We start from the raw sequence: 18,957 nt of genomic DNA, 5'->3' as shown, positions 1-18,957 counted from the left end.
GGCTTGTCCCGGAGGAGCTGAGGGGTGCAACAGGGCTATGTGCTAGTACCGTACTGCCAAAAGGATGCTCGTCCGCACCTTGCCAAGCGAACGGACCACCGTCCCAGGCACTGTGCCGCCCGTCGCTGGCCCGGCAGTCAGATCACAACGATAACTTGTGGAGCCATGCAGCGTTAACCGTTACCCTTGAAGGATCCAGATTAAAAGTGTCTTCCTTTGGGTTTTTTTCCTTTGGGCCTCTCAGAGCATTAGTGGCTCTGCTGCGAGAGAGGCAAACTGGTACGGGGATGGGTGGTCAGAGGGGAGAGGAGAGGCATAGGAGTCTGTTAAACTTGCTTTTCCACTGCAGAACCGCTGCTTGAGTGCGCGGCTTGCGTTGCGTTTATTTGCTTTACGTGAAAGAAACAGTTTGCTCAGAACAAACCCCAGCAGAGGTGGATAACTGTGGATATGCCAGAGAAACGAGGTGAAAGCAGCTCTGGCTGCAGTGGTTAAGCAGGTTTAGATTCTCATGCATGCTTTCATCTGTGAAGGGCGGATATGCTAGAAATGTTTCATTAGTATATGGGTGACCTCTAGTTTGCTATTTTTAGTACCCTGTTTTTGGTGCTGGCTGTGTATCTTAATTTATAGTCTGTCTGAGAACAAATTAGATGTAAGAGGCATGTTCATGAAATGAATGTTAAGATACTCTCTGTTGCACTTCAAACATCATTTTAATTTTACTGAATTTTAAATGAGAACATTTTTTTTTAAGTACTGGAATTTGCAAATAGAAAAAAAATTCATTATCAGCTTAACTTCATGGAGTTTATTCCAAGGCAAAAAGAAGCAAACATACCAGAAAGTGGACAAACTCTGAGGTACTAATAGAGCTCAGATATACAAAATAAGTACCTGCTGAGAAGACAGAAGGAGTAGCAAATAAATACAATGCCAACGAAACTAGGCTGAGGTGAATGCCAAATCCAACCTCTGTGATTCAATCAGGCCATCCCCCTCCGAAGCATCATTGTGAACCAGCCAGATGACATATTTGGCTCTGGCATGCTCCTAAGTTACCAGGACAGGGGAGGGAAGAGGAGAAAGATTTGGTAGAGAAAGGAGATGAAATCCTAAACTGTGCCCAGACCCTTCCTAGCTACGGACCAAGCCGTGGCCAGGCGCTGTAGCTGTGGACATTCTGATTCCTCAGAAATTGAAACCTTTTCAGGTGTGTGTATAAGAGAGCAAAACAGATGTGCACAATTCACTTGACTTTTTTTCCGAAGAGAAGTTACAGCATGAAAAACTGCCACCTTTTGCACCTGAAAGCCATTGGGCAAATCCATCCTAAGTGTAATTTAATTGATTGCGCTACACTGCGGTTCAATCAACCGCAATAAAGTTAATTGAACCTCTCCTAAGAAATGTGACTTAAACCAAATGATTCAAAATAGTAACAGATACTGATTAATGCAGACAATTATTTTTAATTGGAATGGGTCCAAGTAATTGAGTGATGTTTAAATGTTCTGTATAAGGTAGTCTCATGAGGACAGTAGTTACTTTCAACAGCTTTCAGATTAGGTGTAGGTACGCAAAACGCAAAAATTCAGATTAAAATGGTAGTTTAACATGGCTCCACCTTTTAAACCATGGCATGGGTAGGAGATAAACAGCAGCCTTCAACTCTGCTGCTTTTCTCCTAGTGTGTTCTTTCAGCTTTGACCCCAGACATAACCACGGAGTTCTGTACAGAAACAAAGCTGTTGTTTGTGTGACTTGGCAATGGTTTTAATGGGACAAAATAACACGTTATTGAGAAACCATTTTGATACGTTATTCCATTGCTTATATTTTCCAGTAAGGCTGGAGTACTATTGAATGCCCTTAACTGAAGTAAGCTGGGGATAAGGGAAGTTCCATTAAAATATTCAGTTGTGTTTTCTTGTTCGCTGTGTTTGTTTGCATATACACGTACATGGTCACTTGAGCAAAATTCACAACTTGACTCCTGTGGGAAAAAGTCTGGGGTTTTACAGTTTTTAACCAACATTAGGATCAAAGATTTTGTTGCTGAACTTGAAGTCCCAGACATTTTTCACTGGCGGTGGGTACATAACTCTCTCAGATACTGAAAAACGTCTGTGCTCCAGGTCAACGACTGGGAGAAAGGGGGCAGGGCAGACACTCCCCCCTTGCACCTAGCAGGTTATTAGAAGATGAGTTGTGCATTTCTCCTGAGAGAGGTCAGACACTGACATGGGTGCAGTGTAGGTCAGGTGAAATACAGGTGAACATATGACCATGTTTATAAGCTAGTTTGACTGAAGTTAGACACATCTAAAAAGAAATTAAAAGCTGGCTCTGAAGTGCTGGACAGCTGTTGTGCTCCGTTTGGGTTTTAGACTCTGTCATCATAGATTATTAAAATGCTTGTTTAGCTGAGACAGGATGCTAGTCCCACCTTATCTGTTAGTAGAATGCGTGGAGAGTAGGGGGAAATAGCTATTTTGGCTATGGGCAGCTTGGCACAGGAAAAAAGGATCGATATAAACTAGTTACCCCTAGGATGGAAATGAGAAAAAAAGAGAAAAAAAAAAAAAGGTCCTTTTCAGAGCTTCTGGGCCTAACAGGAATAACAGGGACAAGACACCTAAGAAGTTCCAAGATGGAGCTTGGCTAAATGTTAAGAAACAAATTATGTGATGCGGTTGCCATGACAACAAAGGAGTCTGGAGTTTATGAGCCGAGATGCCTCTTCATTCCAATGCTTCTATCAGAAATAGATATTCCTAAGTGCAGCTGAAGATTTGCAGCGCTGGTGCTACTCAAGGGGGTAAAGAGATGCAGGCTAAAGCCTTCCTCAACAGCGTGGCTCAGCTGTCCCTAGGCAGAGACCGGATTCATACTGCACCTCAGAAGACGATGGTTTTGCCACTGCTAAATCTATTGAAGGAAAAGTCTGCCGCCTGGCTGGAGCAGCCCCGCAGATCCTGGGTTTCACCAGGGAGTCTGCGCTTCGGCCTGCCCAGGCGCTTCATCAGGCGCCAGGCGGTACAGCCTCCCTTGCCACGGGAGCTGCAAGGGAAGAGGCACGATATTCCCCGATATGCAAGGTGGGGGGGGGGTGGGGTGGTGGTGGTGGTAACAGGATGAAATCTAAAACTTCAAGACATAGTATCTCCACAGGGTGTTTTCCTTTAGATATAAGATATCTTGTTTGTTTGCCATAATATTTGAGCTTCTGCAAAGCAATCTGTACTGTGGTGATGCTACTAACGGGTCTGATGCTTTTCCTGTAATTCATACGTACCTCGTTTTCTGGACTGCTGGAGGTACTTACTTATACTTTTTCTTTTGAAGAAACCCCATAGAATCACAGAACTGTTGAGGTGAGAAGTCACCTCTGGAGATCACCTAGTCCAATCCCCTTCTCACCAGCTTCATCTTCTTTACAGACTGCCATGCATTAAGGCCACCAGTCGAGGCAAATCTGTGCACAAGTGGATTACTATTAAAAATTTACTAATGCAAGGTTTCAGCTGGAGTTTCCGCATGTTTGTGTCCCTGGTTCTGCGAAGCTTTCCTTTTTCTTTTATTTTCAAAATTGCCTCCTAGGTCAACAGAGTGCATGAAGTCTCTGAAGCATCTCTTACACTAAATTAGATTAAATGGGATGCAGTCAAATACTAGATGACATTCAGAGATGTTTGTGTTAGCGATCAGAATGTAGACTGACTTCCTATTTGTATTAGTCAGTTTTCAGGAATTTTCCAGTGACTGTTGAAGACCTGTTCAAATTAATGAATAGTTGAGGCCCAGTGGACAGAAACGATCTGCTTTTGGTTTTTTAAGCCTCTATATTATGACGGGAATAATTGGGTGTACAGATACAAATTCATAAATTAGTTTCCATCATGGGACTCATTTATACATTATATTATTACTATTTTAATCTAAGACACAGATTGAACTCATGTGACAGCTTTTTGAGAAAAGGAATCTTGGAATTGTTTGTGGTTAAATGCATTTTAGAAGTACATAAAATACCATATAAATCTAAAACATATTTTGGATTTGGAGCTTTTTGACTTGCCTCCTCTTTTGGATCTCCAAAGTCTATCAGAAAACGTATTCATTCAGTCCTTTCCTGGAATGTTCAGGGAAAAGTATGCTGCCAACAGAAATTTGTTAAAATTTGCCTTGCGTAGAATCATAGAATCGCTAAGGTTGGAAAAGACCTCTAGGTTCATCAAGTCTAACTGTCAACCCAACAGCCCCATGTCTCCTAAACCATGCCCTGAAGTGCCATGTCTACCTGTCTTTTGAACACCCCCAGGGACGGTGACTCCCCCACCTCTCTGGGCGGCCTGTCCCAGTGCCTGACCACTCTTGCAGTGAAGACATTTTTCCTAACATCCAATCTAAACCTCCCCTGATGCAGCTTGAGGCCGTTTCCTCTCGTCCCATCACTAGTGACCTGGGAGCAGAGACCAACCCCGCCCTCACTCCAGCCCCTCTCAGGCAGCTGCAGGGAGCGAGAAGGGCTCCCCTCAGCCTCCTCTTCTCCAGGCTAAACCCCCCCAGCCCCCTCAGCCGCTCCTCATAAGACCTGCTCTCTAGAGCCTTCACCAGCCTTTCCAGGCAGATTGTCTACCTTCGTGCTCTTCATGTGCCCGTTGATGATGCTGGATTGCAATACTGACAAGAGAAGGCAAGCACTGGTAAAAGCATTCAGCATTTAGAATGAATTTAGAGATTTTAACATAAAGCAAATAATAGGATTTTTTGGCACTAAATATAGAGTGCAAATTTTGGACACAGTGTACGTTCGTGCCTAATACTGCGCCAGCCCATCGCAAAGAGTTTAAGGCCAGCACAAGCATAGACACCATGACCAGTTGCTGCTTTTCAGTGAATGGAAGAGCCTTGCCGCTGACCCCTGGGTTAGCACTGCGGATATAACAAGCCAGGGAATAACTTCCCAAAGATTTTCTGGGTCACTGTGTCTTTGTCTCACATTTTCGTCTACAGTTTGAGAATACTTCACAGATGGGAAATTTAGACTGGTTTGTGACATGCTTAGACAGTGTTATGTGCACAACTGTGTGGTTCCTTGGAATGCAAAAGGATAATTCGAGCCTACAAGATCACTTGTGTGCTATTTATTTTGCTGGTACAAATTGTAATTGGGTTAGCGTGTGTTAAATATTTTTTAAAAAAATGGCGGATTTTTAAAAAGCATGTAGGCGGGGGTTTGTACGTGTGTGTAACGGGTTTGGGGTTTTGTTGATTTTTCGAGTACTTCAATGGATAGGAAGAGCTTCCGAGAAGCTTATTTTGACAGAATGTGCGTTCACAACTGCAAGGCAAATTTATTCACCATTGCACCAATGGTCACTCTGAGCAGAATGATTGAGTTTTGTCTCCTTAATTACTGTTGGAAATGATTGACTGTATTTTCCACTGAGAGAATGTTTAGATAATGGAAAGATTAGGGTGATGCACTGAAGAAATTAAGGGGGGTTTTTTATTAATAGAACAAACTCTGCAAAGGTCTCTTTCTCTGGTAGTGTTTTTTCTTTTGCACCTTCCTACGGGAAGGCTGCTCTGGTGAATATGTTCCAGCTCATGCATCTGCTATCCTACAATGAACAGGTTATTTTATTTTATTTTATTCTATTTTATTTTATTTTATTTTATTTTATTTTATTTTTATAATTTCATTTAATTTCATTATTCAACCCATTGCATAGCTATACATTTCAGAAATAAATGCTTTTATGCAGCCTATCCCAATATCCATAAAATCTATCCCAGCACCAATAGGACACATATTTACATCTTATTTTCCAAAAAGTCCCCATTTTTAAATAATAACATACCTTCTTTCCTGTCCTAAATCTGCCCATCTAAGTAAACTAAATGCATGTATTTACACAGTGAAGTCTCTTTGCAGTCAAGTATTGCCTGGTGGTGGCATGTAGCAAAAGAACAGGGACCCACCCAATTGTGTGCTATAAAGAATAAAACACCCTTTCATTTTCTTTAAGATATGGAAGTACACATTTATTTTTGGGGCAGAGGGGTAAATGTAATCTTCAGGAAAAAAAATGCAAGATAATTCTATCTCTAACCTTGCTTCTAAAATAAATACCAGCTGCCCTTAGGCAGTATAGCCATCGTTTAGTGGTGTGCAAATGTAATCGTACACGAAACAACCAATCTACAATTTCTGTGCCTCTCAGCAGTATCTCTGTGGCTACACTGAGTTGCATCTTGCTGTAGTCCTCTCTACTGCATCATATTTAAGCTTTTTGCTGCCTTTGGGATTACCTAAAATGTCTTTGTAGAAATAGACCAGGAGAGAAGATACCTGCTTGCTCTCCTTTGCGCTCTTAGCAGTCATCTCGTGTCAAATACTGCTTCTGCCTTCCTCCTTTGCTCCTGGCTTCATGCCTTCTGTTACGGTACCCTTTCCACCCAGAGTACATCTCTTGAATCACCCATCAGATGACTTTACTGCCTTCCATTTGTATTCACCGTAAACCATATCCTTTTCTAAACTTCTTCCATTTCATAAGCTGTTGTCATTTTCAGTTCTGTGCACTTGTCTGTGATGTTATCAGGATTATAGGGTTGCCTGAACAGGAGCATCTTTTTCTTTGCAAAGTTCAGGAGGAATTTATTGGTGTCATGGGTGTTCATATATCATCTTTTGTGTGGAGGGCTCTTTCTTATAGGGAATATTTCACACAGGAAATAGAAATCGACTACCTCATTGATATGTTGCTCTTGGAGACCACATCATTATTTATTCTTGAATAAAGTTGCATGATTTTTATTGGGTTTTGTGGGGCTTAGATGTTGCTGTGTATAAGTGCTCAGTATGATAAAAGCAGAGTGGTGGACCTGGATGTTGAAGACAGTGAGATTTATGACTGTCAGGTGTCTTTGTCACTGGTTTACTCCATCTATGTGAATCACCTCTTGAGAGAATGGCCATGTTGGAGAGAGAGCTCTTCATCACTGCTATTCAAAGCTCTTTGTGCAAGAAGAACGTCGTTGATCGCGGTGGCTGGTTTGGAGCTTCAAGCAGCTGTGAGTCCCGGCAGTGAAGCACATTGAACGCAAGCCCCAAAGCGCTTTCAGTTCTCCAAGAGGGTGTTGGAGGGAGCAGCGACGTGTCTGCTGTGGTTGCAGTGGTCGGGCTGGAGAGGAGACACAGCACACTGCTTTTTGTCTTGGAGAACTGAATGTTTCATGCTCAAGAACGTTGCATTGCTGTAGGAAGCCGTGAAATGACAACTATGGGAACGACTGATCCCACCAGCTGGGAGAAAGGAGCGAAACCTCTTAACTATGCAGAGGTTGTGGCAAGTATTGTTTGCTGCCATGGATGAGTATTTAGTGTCTTAAATATATCCAGAAGTGCCTGAATTAACCAGCTGCATGTGCCTCCAATTATAGCTGCAAACTGGTCCATCCATCCCTCCTCTAAATACTGACCAACGCGTGAGCGTTGCTTTGCTTGCGTTTCTTTTGTGTTAGCTGCCTTTAGCTGTAAGCTGACGGGTAATGGTGCGATCACTGGGGGCGAGGGCTAGGAAGCACTGCCTGGCACCTGCCGTCCTCGACTCTGTTCAGCGCCATTCGATCCTGTTCACGAGCGGTTCACACAGGGTTATGTTACATGAGGTACATGAAAAACAGCGGTACAAGCCATGTGGCTGAAAATACTTCAAGACATTGAAATACAATGCAATGCGCACTGCTAGCAAATTATTTTATCTGGAAAAATTGTCTACTATGAATTTTTCTCACTTCTGTCTTCAGCTTGCTCTTAAGTCATAATTTTCCTGTCCTGTAACATTGTGCTGCTCTAAAAAAGCTGTGTACATTGATTATACAAGGTAGAAAAAACACTGGGACATATCGTTGAAAAATGTTGATGTTTACAGAAATGTTCTTCCTTTTAAAAACTTCAAGAACATTTTGTACATACTCAAAAGGTAAATTCAGCTTGAGATAGGTCAGGCTTCCAGTTTAGGCTATTTTTTAAAGACACTGGGTCTATGAGGTTGTATTATTTCATAAATTATTTCTGAAATTCTCCCAATGTGCTCAAAGTAAATTCCATCCCTCTGCCCAGTTTTAACCAATTGATGATAAAGTATGAATTTCAAGAATGTAAAGTTCTGAGGCTTTTCCTGAGAGTCAGGAATGGGAGAGTTATTGAAATTGTCGGCTGCCCCAAGCAACAGTTTTCCTTGCATTTAGCTTGTTGGATGACCAGCTGCCATTGATGTAGCATGGATCCAGCCACAGCACATACCTATTTATGTGATCTATTTTCAAAAGTTCTGTGCAGGAAAGTTTTGGGGAAGAGCCAACGGGAAAGAAGAACTTAAGGTTTTGCAGTGAAAGATCACAGAAAATACTCTGAAAGATTGGGTTGAAGAAGAGGGAGAGGCACAAATTTGTGCCTGCAAACCAACTTTGCCAGTTTGTTTATAGAGCATCCTTCTAAACACTTTGCCACTAAAAGCAGAAATATCTTTTTAACATTTCAAAGAATGTGATCACATTTAATACCAAGTCCACGTGCAATTATTAAATGAATTGGCACAGGTGAAATAGATACCTGTCTTACTGATTTTAATAATTTACCTTCTTCGCCTTGTTTACGAAGCCTAGATGAGGTGCAGTAGTCACCTCCGCGCTGCCAAAGCTTGAAGTGGAAGCAGAGAGGCAGTCGCATCGAATTATTCACACCTGAAAAAGTTTTGCTGAATAATATCAGAGTAAAACTATCAAACAAACCCACTAGAACTCTGGTGTCTTACTATTTAACGACCATTTCTTCAGTCATTTGGCTTACATATAAGATACCAAAGAAGGTTAAAAGAAATAGCGAATGTGTCACCGAAATCGTAGTTCCTTATCAGCTATTGACAATTCCGATGTTGTTGCTTCGTAGTTGTGCTGCAGTTTTACCCACTGAGGTGATAAAGAGAGTGAAGATGAGGCCCTGCTCTGCTGATTTCATGATTCTTTTGTTATCAAGTACTTCTGTAAACTCTTTGAGTTAAATTATCTTCAGGTCTCCTATCAATATTTTTATTCCTGCAATATAAATCTTTCTGGTACCAGCTTTTGTAACCGCGCCTTTTAAACAAAGCTGCTATAAACAGTCATTTACAGGTTCTGTTTCTGAGACAGCTTTAAAAAATGTGTCGTGTATATTTGCTCTTGCTCTAAATGTTAAATATCATTGCACGTAACGATGCGAACAGATGGTACGCTCCATAAGCTGTTTAGCATTTTGCACATTTATCACTTTACACTAGTGAAGTGTACATGTGTTTGATTAATATTAACTTTTTACTTATTTGGAGGTCTCTATTTTTTGACAGCGTTAGGGGATATAACCTAATCCATACCGGCTTCCAACCTTAAAATTTAATTACAGTAAAGATGGAGCAGATACATTCTGTAGTTCTTAGTTACAGGAACTTTTTCACTGTGGAGAATTACCTGGTTGAGGTTTTAATACTGGAAGGAACTTGGAAGTAAATGGATAACTCTGCGAAAATGTTTTAGACAGTTTAAATTTAGATGCCGTTGGTCCAGCTGAATAAATACCGTATCTTGGAATTAAATACCAGATGCTAAGAAGGTGTAAAATAAAACAAAAGAGCAACAGTCCTATTCAAATTGATATTCTTTTATATCCTCCACCTACAGAATGAGACAACTTCGTATTTACCTGTTCAACAGCTCTGGATGTTCAGCATGTGTTACACCTACGTCACTGTGGATGAAACTAAAAAAAGCATCCCAAAAAGCATCTCAAGCTTATAGACATTGCACATGGACCATACTTTGAGACTTCTGACTGCAGCGTTGTATTAAAAACATGGCTTAAGATGTTATTTCACCATAATGCATTTTGTCTCAGCTAGAGCCTGAGAAAAGGCAAGGTTTTCCTTTGATATAGTGGATGGAAAACCGATTTCAAGTTGGAATGGGTCTGCTTGTGCTTGTTGTTCTGCTAAATGGCAATAATATTTAATGAGAGATTTTGCCCTAAACTGTAAATTCTTTAGAGTGTGAGATGCCCAGCCTGTCAGAATAAATAGAGGAAGCTAAAAACACTTACTTTGGAAATGACTGTTCATTTTGGAAGGCACTGAGTGATTTCAGTGAAATATAACTGAGTCAGTTGAATTTTGGAGAGAGATCAAATTCCCAGCTTGTATTCTGGCAGCATCTCTTCTTCACTGATTCCATTCCTCAATATCTTTTATGTTCAAATAACACATGCAGCACTTTGGTCTTATATGCTGCTATCATTCATATTTCAGATAACTTCCAGTCACTTCTTATAGATGGAATGAATAAATAAATCACTTTTAGCCATGCATATTTACAGTTTTTATGCCTATGCTTTCTTCTATGTCTATTAATTAATATTATGGAAAGACATATACAGCAAAAGTGATGATGGAGCACTAGGACTTACCCAGACAGTTTACATTTTAAAGTTTAATGTTGCAGTGCAGTTTAAAGCTTAATTGGCATGACCATAACAGCTGGTCAGGGCTTCCTGGAGTTAACTCCTCTTTTTCCATGAAGACTCTTTTGGACGGCTATAACCCTGCTGCCTTTGCTTCCAGGACATCAGATCAAATGCTGGGAAATGTGGAAAGTGCATCTAATAAATATGTCTCTTGAGCATGAGAATTTACTTCAGGAGTGAAAATTTTTGTTCCTGGGTGATCTGAAAAGAAAAGCTTCTGAGTATCTCATTGGTTATGTTAGAGAGCATAAGATGCATATAAACGTTTGTGAATAAAGCAGTCATGAAAAATGACAATGATTTAAGAAGATATTTTTAGTGTATGAAGCGCAGAGTTGTAGCACACTAATTGTTGGAAACAAAATATGTAAAGGGAAAGATTTGGTTGAACTCATTAACTTTTTTTTTTTATTGTAAATTGGTAATTATAAGGAAATTAGTTGCATATTTCATGATGAGCTAGCTTTGTTTTCATGTTATCATGTCAGCTATATGCTGTTTCTTAAATATGTATTTTTATTAACAGGCAGTAATTAGAAATTCTCTATCTTCCTGTCTTTCCTCCTTATGTTTTCAAAACTGAAATGACGGAATTTTTCTGTATTTTGATCTAAAAGACTATTTTCTTTCTTTGCAGGTTAATAATGAGAATGTAGTGAAAGTTGGCCACAGGCAGGTGGTGAACATGATCCGACAAGGGGGCAATCACCTAGTTCTTAAGGTTGTCACAGTAACCAGGAATCTTGATCCAGATGACACAGCAAGAAAGAAAGGTACATTTTTCTCTTTTCCTAACGGCGTCCTTTTGGTCTTGCTCCACATAAAACAGAGTATGGACACGAAATTACTGTTTTATAAATTCTGATTTATAGATTTCCCGTTTTAAATACCCTTCTCTTATTTAGAGTAAATTAATTCTGTTGACTTGTGCATAAGTATGTGACAAAAAGGATAACATTCTCTTGTCATGCTTGCCATGAAATTTCATCTTTATCAATCCTTATACATTTATGTGTTTGAAGATCTTGTAGGAAAATTTCCTGCAGCAGTGAGAGAGAAAAGGCACAAAAGAACAGATTATCTTTTCTTAATTAATTCCAAACGTACCCGAGATGAGGTTAGTTTGACTCCTTTTGAAAACACTGAGAACTCACGACTTTGCAAAACACGTATTTTAGAAAGGGCCTCTGTAAGAATAAGAAAAGTAAGCAATATGTTTAGACTGAAGTCCTGTTAGCAAAAAGGTAGAATTTAATGGGAAAACGCCTCTAGATGAATTCAAAGTAGAGGGGTTGTTCCAGGCATGGAAAATCCCTCCGCCCCCCATAAGCAGAAAACACGCACAGCTGCTTTTTCTGCCACTTGGCTGCTAGCAAGAAAGCAGCCACTCCAGGAGAGGTTAGTATAGCATCATGTGCCACAAAGGCTTTGGGAAAGAATTGTCTGGGTACAAACGGAAAATATTTTTTTCCAGTTAAAAAGCCTAGGGTTTTGGGGTCTTTTTATATTAACTTTATTGGAGATTATGGGCTAACCTATATCATAAGATTGGGCTAGTCCCTTAAAATGTGTTTCAGTGTGTTTCCCACCCACCTCCCTAGCCAAAAAAACACTACCAAAACATCACCAAAATTTTAAAAAAAGACAGAAAAAAAATGGATCTTGCACTATTTCCTTCACCTTAGATACCCCTGAGTTTGCTCAGGTAAAAGCTCCTCCGGGAAGTCATTAGGCCCTCATAATTACCATTAAGCAGAAAAGATTGCTGCTGCTAACTAGTGTTCAACACAGCAGCAGCACATTTTGGAAAGTTCCGATTCCTCCCACCAGTTTCTTGAATCGGCACTCATGTCCGCCCGGCTCCTCAACACAAGAGCGGGCTAGAAGCTGGCACCCGAGGGCTCCCTCTCTGGCCGTGGGTAAATCTTTCTGTCTACGCTGTGAGTGTTCTTGCCTTGGAGGGGGGGAAAGGCTCTATTAAAGTAAATAATGCCCAAACATGGTCCTGCGTTATTTTTTACTATTCACATTTTAAACAAACCTTTCACCTCTGCCTTTTGGGATGTGTCATATTGACCTTAAGTAGAAGCGCATGACAGTATACAACCCAAAGGGAAGCTGCTTCTCTAAAAACCAACCCAGCTCTTTGTCATCTTCCCAGAGCCTTCTATTGATAATGTGTCATTCGCCAAAAACATTTGCTTTTGAATCTTGTCCCTTTTTGATGCAACTTGGTACTCTTTCTCGTTACCTGGCAATTGCCCTGTACCTTAGGAATCGGGTGGAAGGATCTTCTTGCCATGGGTCTCCTTCCTGGTGAGGCCAGTGCCAGACACCCAGCCTCATTCAGCAATCCAGCATTTTGGGCAGCCTCCCTCGCGGATTTGTTGTCGCTCCTCTTGGTGGGCAAGGGCAGGCCCCAGACTGGGGTCAGTGTGTGCAGTACTTACGCAGCCTCACAGCCGGCACCGAGTCTGAGCTTTCTGGTGACACACTGTCATCCGAGCCTCTGAGAGGTGACAGAGCTTAACAGGGAAAGGGTGATGCTGACACAGTGGATATAGGTGACAGGGAAAGAGCATTGTCTGCTTTCCTCCATCACTCTTCCTCACCCACAAACTGCTTTGCTGCCTTTCATCAAAATGGTGTAGCCTGATGTACAGTATTGACCAAAATGCTTAAGAATCCTTAATTTTTTCCTGGTGTCACAGAGCCATTTCTTTTTACTGAAATCTCCAACTTTCCTACCAACACTGGCATAATCTTTTCTGATGTTACGCTCCTTTCTGACCACCAGAACCATTGGCGTCAGGGTAGTAAAACACCTGCTGGATTGTAGTTTCTCTGCTAGATGACTGCTTTGATATATTCAGCTGTCATATATTCTGAGGATCGCTTGTTTTCCCTAGCCTCACCGTAACTATTAAGATAAATTTGAATCTTCTTTCTTATATTTCTCAGATTTAACAGTTTCTCCAAAGATGAAATTAATCTGGGAGAGATTGGCTGGTCTCCAGGAGATTTTTAGCTGTGTACATTTCTTAGAAGGAGGGGCACAACTGCTGTGAGGCACTTTCTCTAGAAAGTCTCTTTCCTACTGAAAAATAGAAGTGCACAGTGATTTAGCTTTAAATGTTTCTATGTATCCTGTTACATAAAAGCTTGCTGATGTGTCAAACAACCTACGCTAAAAGTAGGAACAGTACAGAAATTCAGTACATGAAAAGCATCTCAGGGTTTTTTTCCCCTGTATGCACGTATTTATTATTACCTTGTTTAATGTAGCATAATCTTTTAAAGAAATATGAAATTGTGTATGTAAGTATAGTGTTTTAGAGATGTGTATTTACTTACACTGCGTATCCTTCTGTTTAATGCAAAGCCCCACCACCTCCTAAGCGAGCTCCAACCACTGCACTGACCTTACGGTCAAAGTCAATGACCTCAGAGCTTGAAGAGCTTGGTAAGAAAGTGTTTTTTGACAAGCATGCTGGCATAACAGAAATGTTTAAAAAATGTGTGTGTATATATATATATGTATATATGTTAAATTGACTACAAGGAGCTGAACCGTGTACATTATATAGAACACCAAAGGTTTTAAGAATGCTGCATCTTTGGAGAGTTGAAATATGCATGATCTGCATGAATAATTTTTGTTTAAACTTGTGCCTTTACTGCTACGCAAGAGAATGTTGATACATCTTATGCATCATCAAAGTTTGGCACATCTACTCTAAAGTAATGCCATATCATATTCTGTTAGCTTTGCTTTCTAAATTTTCAGGTCATCTAATATTGTTTTATTTTAAATTTCTGTGGCCTCTCATTAGTGGATAAAGGTAAGCTGCCAGAAGCTGTTGTTAAAAAGCTGACAGTGTTAAAGCAGCTTCAACTTCAACTTGTTTTCATTAGACTCTGATCTGAAAAAGTGCATATTATGATATCACTTTGACTTCTGTGCATGATATAAACTTAATTCTTCTCACTATTGGTAATAAGAGAGTACTGAGCATCCAGTCTTTGCTAATTTTCAGAAATGGGATTGTAGATTCCTTTGCTTGATCATCCGCATTCTAGATATGTACAATTCTTTGGGAAGTTTGATTTATTTTCTAGAAGTGAGGAAGGTAATGGTTCTTTTCTTCCTGGTTTTAATCTGTTAGGTCACTAAAAAGTGGAATTTCTGCAGTCTCTTTCTAGACTAATAAATATGTTATGGATGGACCATATATACAAAGAGAAAAGCCCAGTACATATTTATATACAGTTATTACACTGTAACAGTGTGTTTAGCAAGTGATAGTTGGGTATAAAAACAAACCATGTCCCTCATTGCAGACTAATACAGTCTATCATATAATAAAACCATTTTCCCATGTAATCCTACATCGATTTAAATAGTTACATACTATAATCATATTTTTTTTTCTGGCATGGACCCATATGAAGGCCAACTGGAAGGGATCAAAGCCTTGCGGCCACTATATTTTCCCTGGAAGTTAATGTTTTCTGGGGCAGAAGGACCCCATCCGTCCTTTAGCGAGTCAAGTCATGTAGCTTCAGTGGGAGTTCTTACCAACAAAGGGGTGCTGAAGTGGTTACTGTCTTCTCTATGGTATAAAAACCAAATGAAGACCCAAACGAAACAGTCTGATTATTCAGCTCAGAAAATTTGACTTTTCTGTGCCAGGAAGTTTAGGAGCCTGATGAAAAGTTTCAATAGTTTGTGAATGCTCCATAATTTTTCTTCCGGGTTTAAAACGTAAAATATTATTTCTGGAGCCCATTTTTGGTTTGGGGTGGTTTTACTTGTTTTCCTTGCATGGAGTGCAAAGAGGTTGTAAAACTGGCTTATCAACAAACCTTCCCAAGGGGACAGAAACACTTAGGCATCGTTTTCCCCCTCATTATCCCCTTCTGCAAATTGCTTTCAAACTGAGGGTATTCTTCTATTTCTCTTACTTTCCAATCTTACATAGTAGATACTGTTCTTAAGGCAGAGAGAAGCAGCACTCTTTTCTAGGGGAAAATAGCTTATTAATAGTAAAGCCACCTTTGCCAAGAAGACCATCGTATTTTAGCTTTCTCACCCCTCTATTCAGGTTACAGTACTCAATCTGCTATTTGTTCTCATCGGCTGGCAGAAACCACTGCAGCTCTTGTGACTAGCAGCCATGGGACATACGTGTATCTTTAAGCACATTTCCCATCCATACCTTTATCCAGATGGGGCAAATATTAGAGTGGCAAGACCTTACTCTTCTGAAGAACAGTCCCGAAGCATGTTCCAGAAGCGTATGTCCCCTAATGAAGCTGTAGTAATACTAGAGCATGGCAGACATTTGTCTTCTTCCTAAACAAGACCGTAAATACCAGTTCTGTGATACCCTGAACATTTGCCACCCTAGCAAGCAACATGACTACTGTTATAAATAACATCTGTGGTCTACCTAGTTAATATTTGTCCTGTAAAAGGGCTATTGTCAGAAGGAACAAGAATTCCTAAATTCCACAACAGCTGAGCAAGCTTCCAAAGAGAAAATGTTCTCGCTATCATCAGTTAAAAGTTGTCTTCTGACATAAAACCCAGATTGTATGTGTGTATTTATATATAATTTATATATCTTTATATGTATATGTGTATATATTGGACATCTGTATGAACTATGAGAACACCCACATTTTTATATCCATTAAACTAATGAATAAGCATTTGTTTCATAACATATATATGCAAACTAAATAGGAAGTATGTATAGATGAACACTGTGGCTGTTCTCATCAATATATATGTGTAATCTTTTTTCTGAACTGAGGAAGCTCATGGTGTCAATAATGTCTCGTGGCAAAGAATTCCACAGGCTAATTATGTGCTGTGTACGAACGTATTTCCTTTTTATTGGTTTTAAATGTGATGCTTTTAGTTTTATTGAATGTCCCTTGTTATGTAATAGAAGAAAAAGAGAAATAGAAATTCCCCATTTGTTTTCCCTTAGAGTTTCTATTTTTGTAATCTCTCCTAGCCCAGCTAAGCAATGTCATTTTTTTAAAAAAGAAAAAAAAAATTATACATTTTGCAGTCTTCACAGTCCCTTCCTTTGCCTGGCTCTGAACTCTCCTTATGGTTTTATTGACATGTTTTTAGCTACTCTGTTCTCCGTAATACTGAGCGGACCATCTCGGTTGTTCTCTTTCAAATGAGTTAACCCAAAATATGGCAGATAACGTGTGCTAATGATTCCTATCCACTTCAACCTGCGAAGATTTGAAAATGCCCTACTATCATAGTTTGGAAGCCCTGGTCTCAATAAGTTGCCCCAATTACCGTTTTTAAAAAAGAATTTTAAAAAAAATTATGTGTATCCCTAATATCTGCAGGGGAGCCATTTCCTATAGATAAGGTGTAAACCCCGATACACCGTGCTTTTGCCAAGCTGTTTATCTGCTGTGGTTTGGTAGAGGAGTGCACAGTAGAGGCTAGCAGGGAGAGGCTAACTTCTTAGGTGGAAGGGAAATGTTTGTGCTCAAAATGACAGACAAGGATTTAGCATATAAAAATTACCTTCAGAATTGATTCACAGTTCATTCCCTTTCTATTTCCAAGCTTCAGTACGGAAGAAGAAGGGTAAGGGGAAGCATTTTGTCTCTTGTTTAACCTGTTTCTCACCTTTCCATAGTGAAGGATAATAACATAATGTAAATGTTGGCATATGGTCCAGTTTATTTTATGGTGTCAAATGTACATTAATTATTCTATATGTTTTTTAGTTATTTAGTTAATAAATTGCAAACACACTAAGAACTCAAACAGAAGACTACATTTGAAAATACTCCCCGCATTTCTTCCTTTTGTCTCCTTTCCTTCATCTTGCCTTTTTTTCCTTCTTTGTATCCAACTCTTTTCCGAACCCTTCCATACCATGTCCTCCCAGTTACTGTGCTAACTGGCAGCCGCAGAGAGTACGTGGCCAGTAACATACCCTCAGTGTAGTCCTACGTGAGTGATTTCGCTTGTCTTTAATGGCCAAACGTTGCTCCCATAACCACCACACTGTCTCTGTCTCAGGAAATAGGGGTCTTGCACACACCGCTTGAACTTTTGACCTGGAGAAATGCTGCTCTGCACAATTTTAAGTTTCCAATACAACATCTTCCACGCTGTCCCGTATGCATGGAGTGCCCTCCCTGAACTGATTCATAAGGCTGCTACCTTCTCCTTGAAATCTCTCCCAAAGACCCGTTTCCCCTGTGATCCCTATTAAGCACTCATCTGAGTAATGATGGCTAAGCAGAGGGGCAGGTAGAAATAGAGGTGCTATTTTAATAGTTCTTATAAATGTAACTGTATATATATGTATACAAAGTTTGTGTTTAGCTGTATTTTTCCATACCCCTGTATGTCGTTTTGCTTTCTTAGACTGTAAGCTCTCCTGAGCAGGGGCTGTGTCATCTGCACGTGTTCGTGGTGTCTAGCCCAAGGAAGAGCCTCAGAGCTCCCCCAGCCCCTGGGCGAGAGCTGGCAAAACAGCGACTGTCCCGCTCTTTGACAAAGCTCAGTGTCGCGGCAAGGAAAGCTAGGCTGTAGGCAGTGCCTTCTCTTTTTAACGTTAAACAGGACAAAACCGGGTTATTTTTCACTCTGTATTTTTCTGCTCTTTTCTGACCTCCTTTCAGGTCGCTGACAGGTTCCAGCTAGCGATACTTTCTATTCTCAGTTCAGAGACTATGACAGAATAAACCCCATTGCTACCGGTATTTTTCTGGAAAAGCCTGTTTTGGCAGCATATAAAAGTAATTTCATTGTTATCGTAGAGTCTTCTGTCAACCAAAAACTCCGTTTTTTTGGTCATAGGTGAGGGAGGCATTAAGATGAAAATAATGGCTTTTGTGGTTCTGTTTGACCGGTTTCGTTGGTTGTCTTTTGAGCTGGTTCAGTGGAGGATAGGAGAAGGGAAGGCCGTAGGCTGTACTTTTTGTGTTCAGGGTAGAAGATACAACGTTTGTGTCTAAAGAGATGGGTAATAAAATCTTTGGGTTCACAGCAGTATGGCATGGGCAGCATTATCATTTTACTGCGGTTATGTCGCAAAAATTACTGAACGGCAAACTGTACCTCTTCGGTGCCACTGACTTTCTGCTTACAGTAGTTGCCTGCCTCAGGGAGACAGCGTCCAGCTCCAAAATGTGTGTTTGGAGGGGATGTGTTTTCAGTAGGAAAACTCCCTTCTGCATTTTGTGGGATATTGGGGAGGGGGAAGACGCCTTCTTTTTTCTTTTGTGACTTGCAGGGTTTCAGGAATTGCTGAATGAGTAAGTTATGGCAATGTGTAAACTAGTAGCAGCAATTTTGGGGAGGCAGTACTTAAAATAGGATTCCAAGTAACGTG

The 18,957-nt window shown here is 40.3% G+C and overlaps 1 protein-coding gene across 2 annotated transcripts in view; it reads left to right on the top strand.

Annotated features, from left to right (window-relative positions):
• The window catches only part of SHANK2 (SH3 and multiple ankyrin repeat domains 2), a 363,557-nt gene that overhangs the window by 308,344 nt on the left and 36,256 nt on the right, over window positions 1–18,957 (top strand). Inside the window, exons 18-19 of one of the 2 annotated variants that reach the window (XM_075095009.1) lie at window positions 11,205–11,340; window positions 13,950–14,030. In XM_075095009.1, the coding sequence (XP_074951110.1) occupies window positions 11,205–11,340; window positions 13,950–14,030 (217 nt within the window). The remainder of the gene's footprint in view (window positions 1–11,204; window positions 11,341–13,949; window positions 14,031–18,957) is intronic. The other variant, XM_075095008.1, reaches the window with a different exon arrangement.

This window comes from Phalacrocorax aristotelis, chromosome 5 (assembly GCF_949628215.1).
Source record: "Phalacrocorax aristotelis chromosome 5, bGulAri2.1, whole genome shotgun sequence".
In the NCBI taxonomy this organism is placed as follows: Eukaryota; Metazoa; Chordata; class Aves; order Suliformes; family Phalacrocoracidae; genus Phalacrocorax; species Phalacrocorax aristotelis.
Note: the sequence above shows the minus strand (reverse complement) of the source record. Positions and strands in the feature narration are given on the sequence as shown.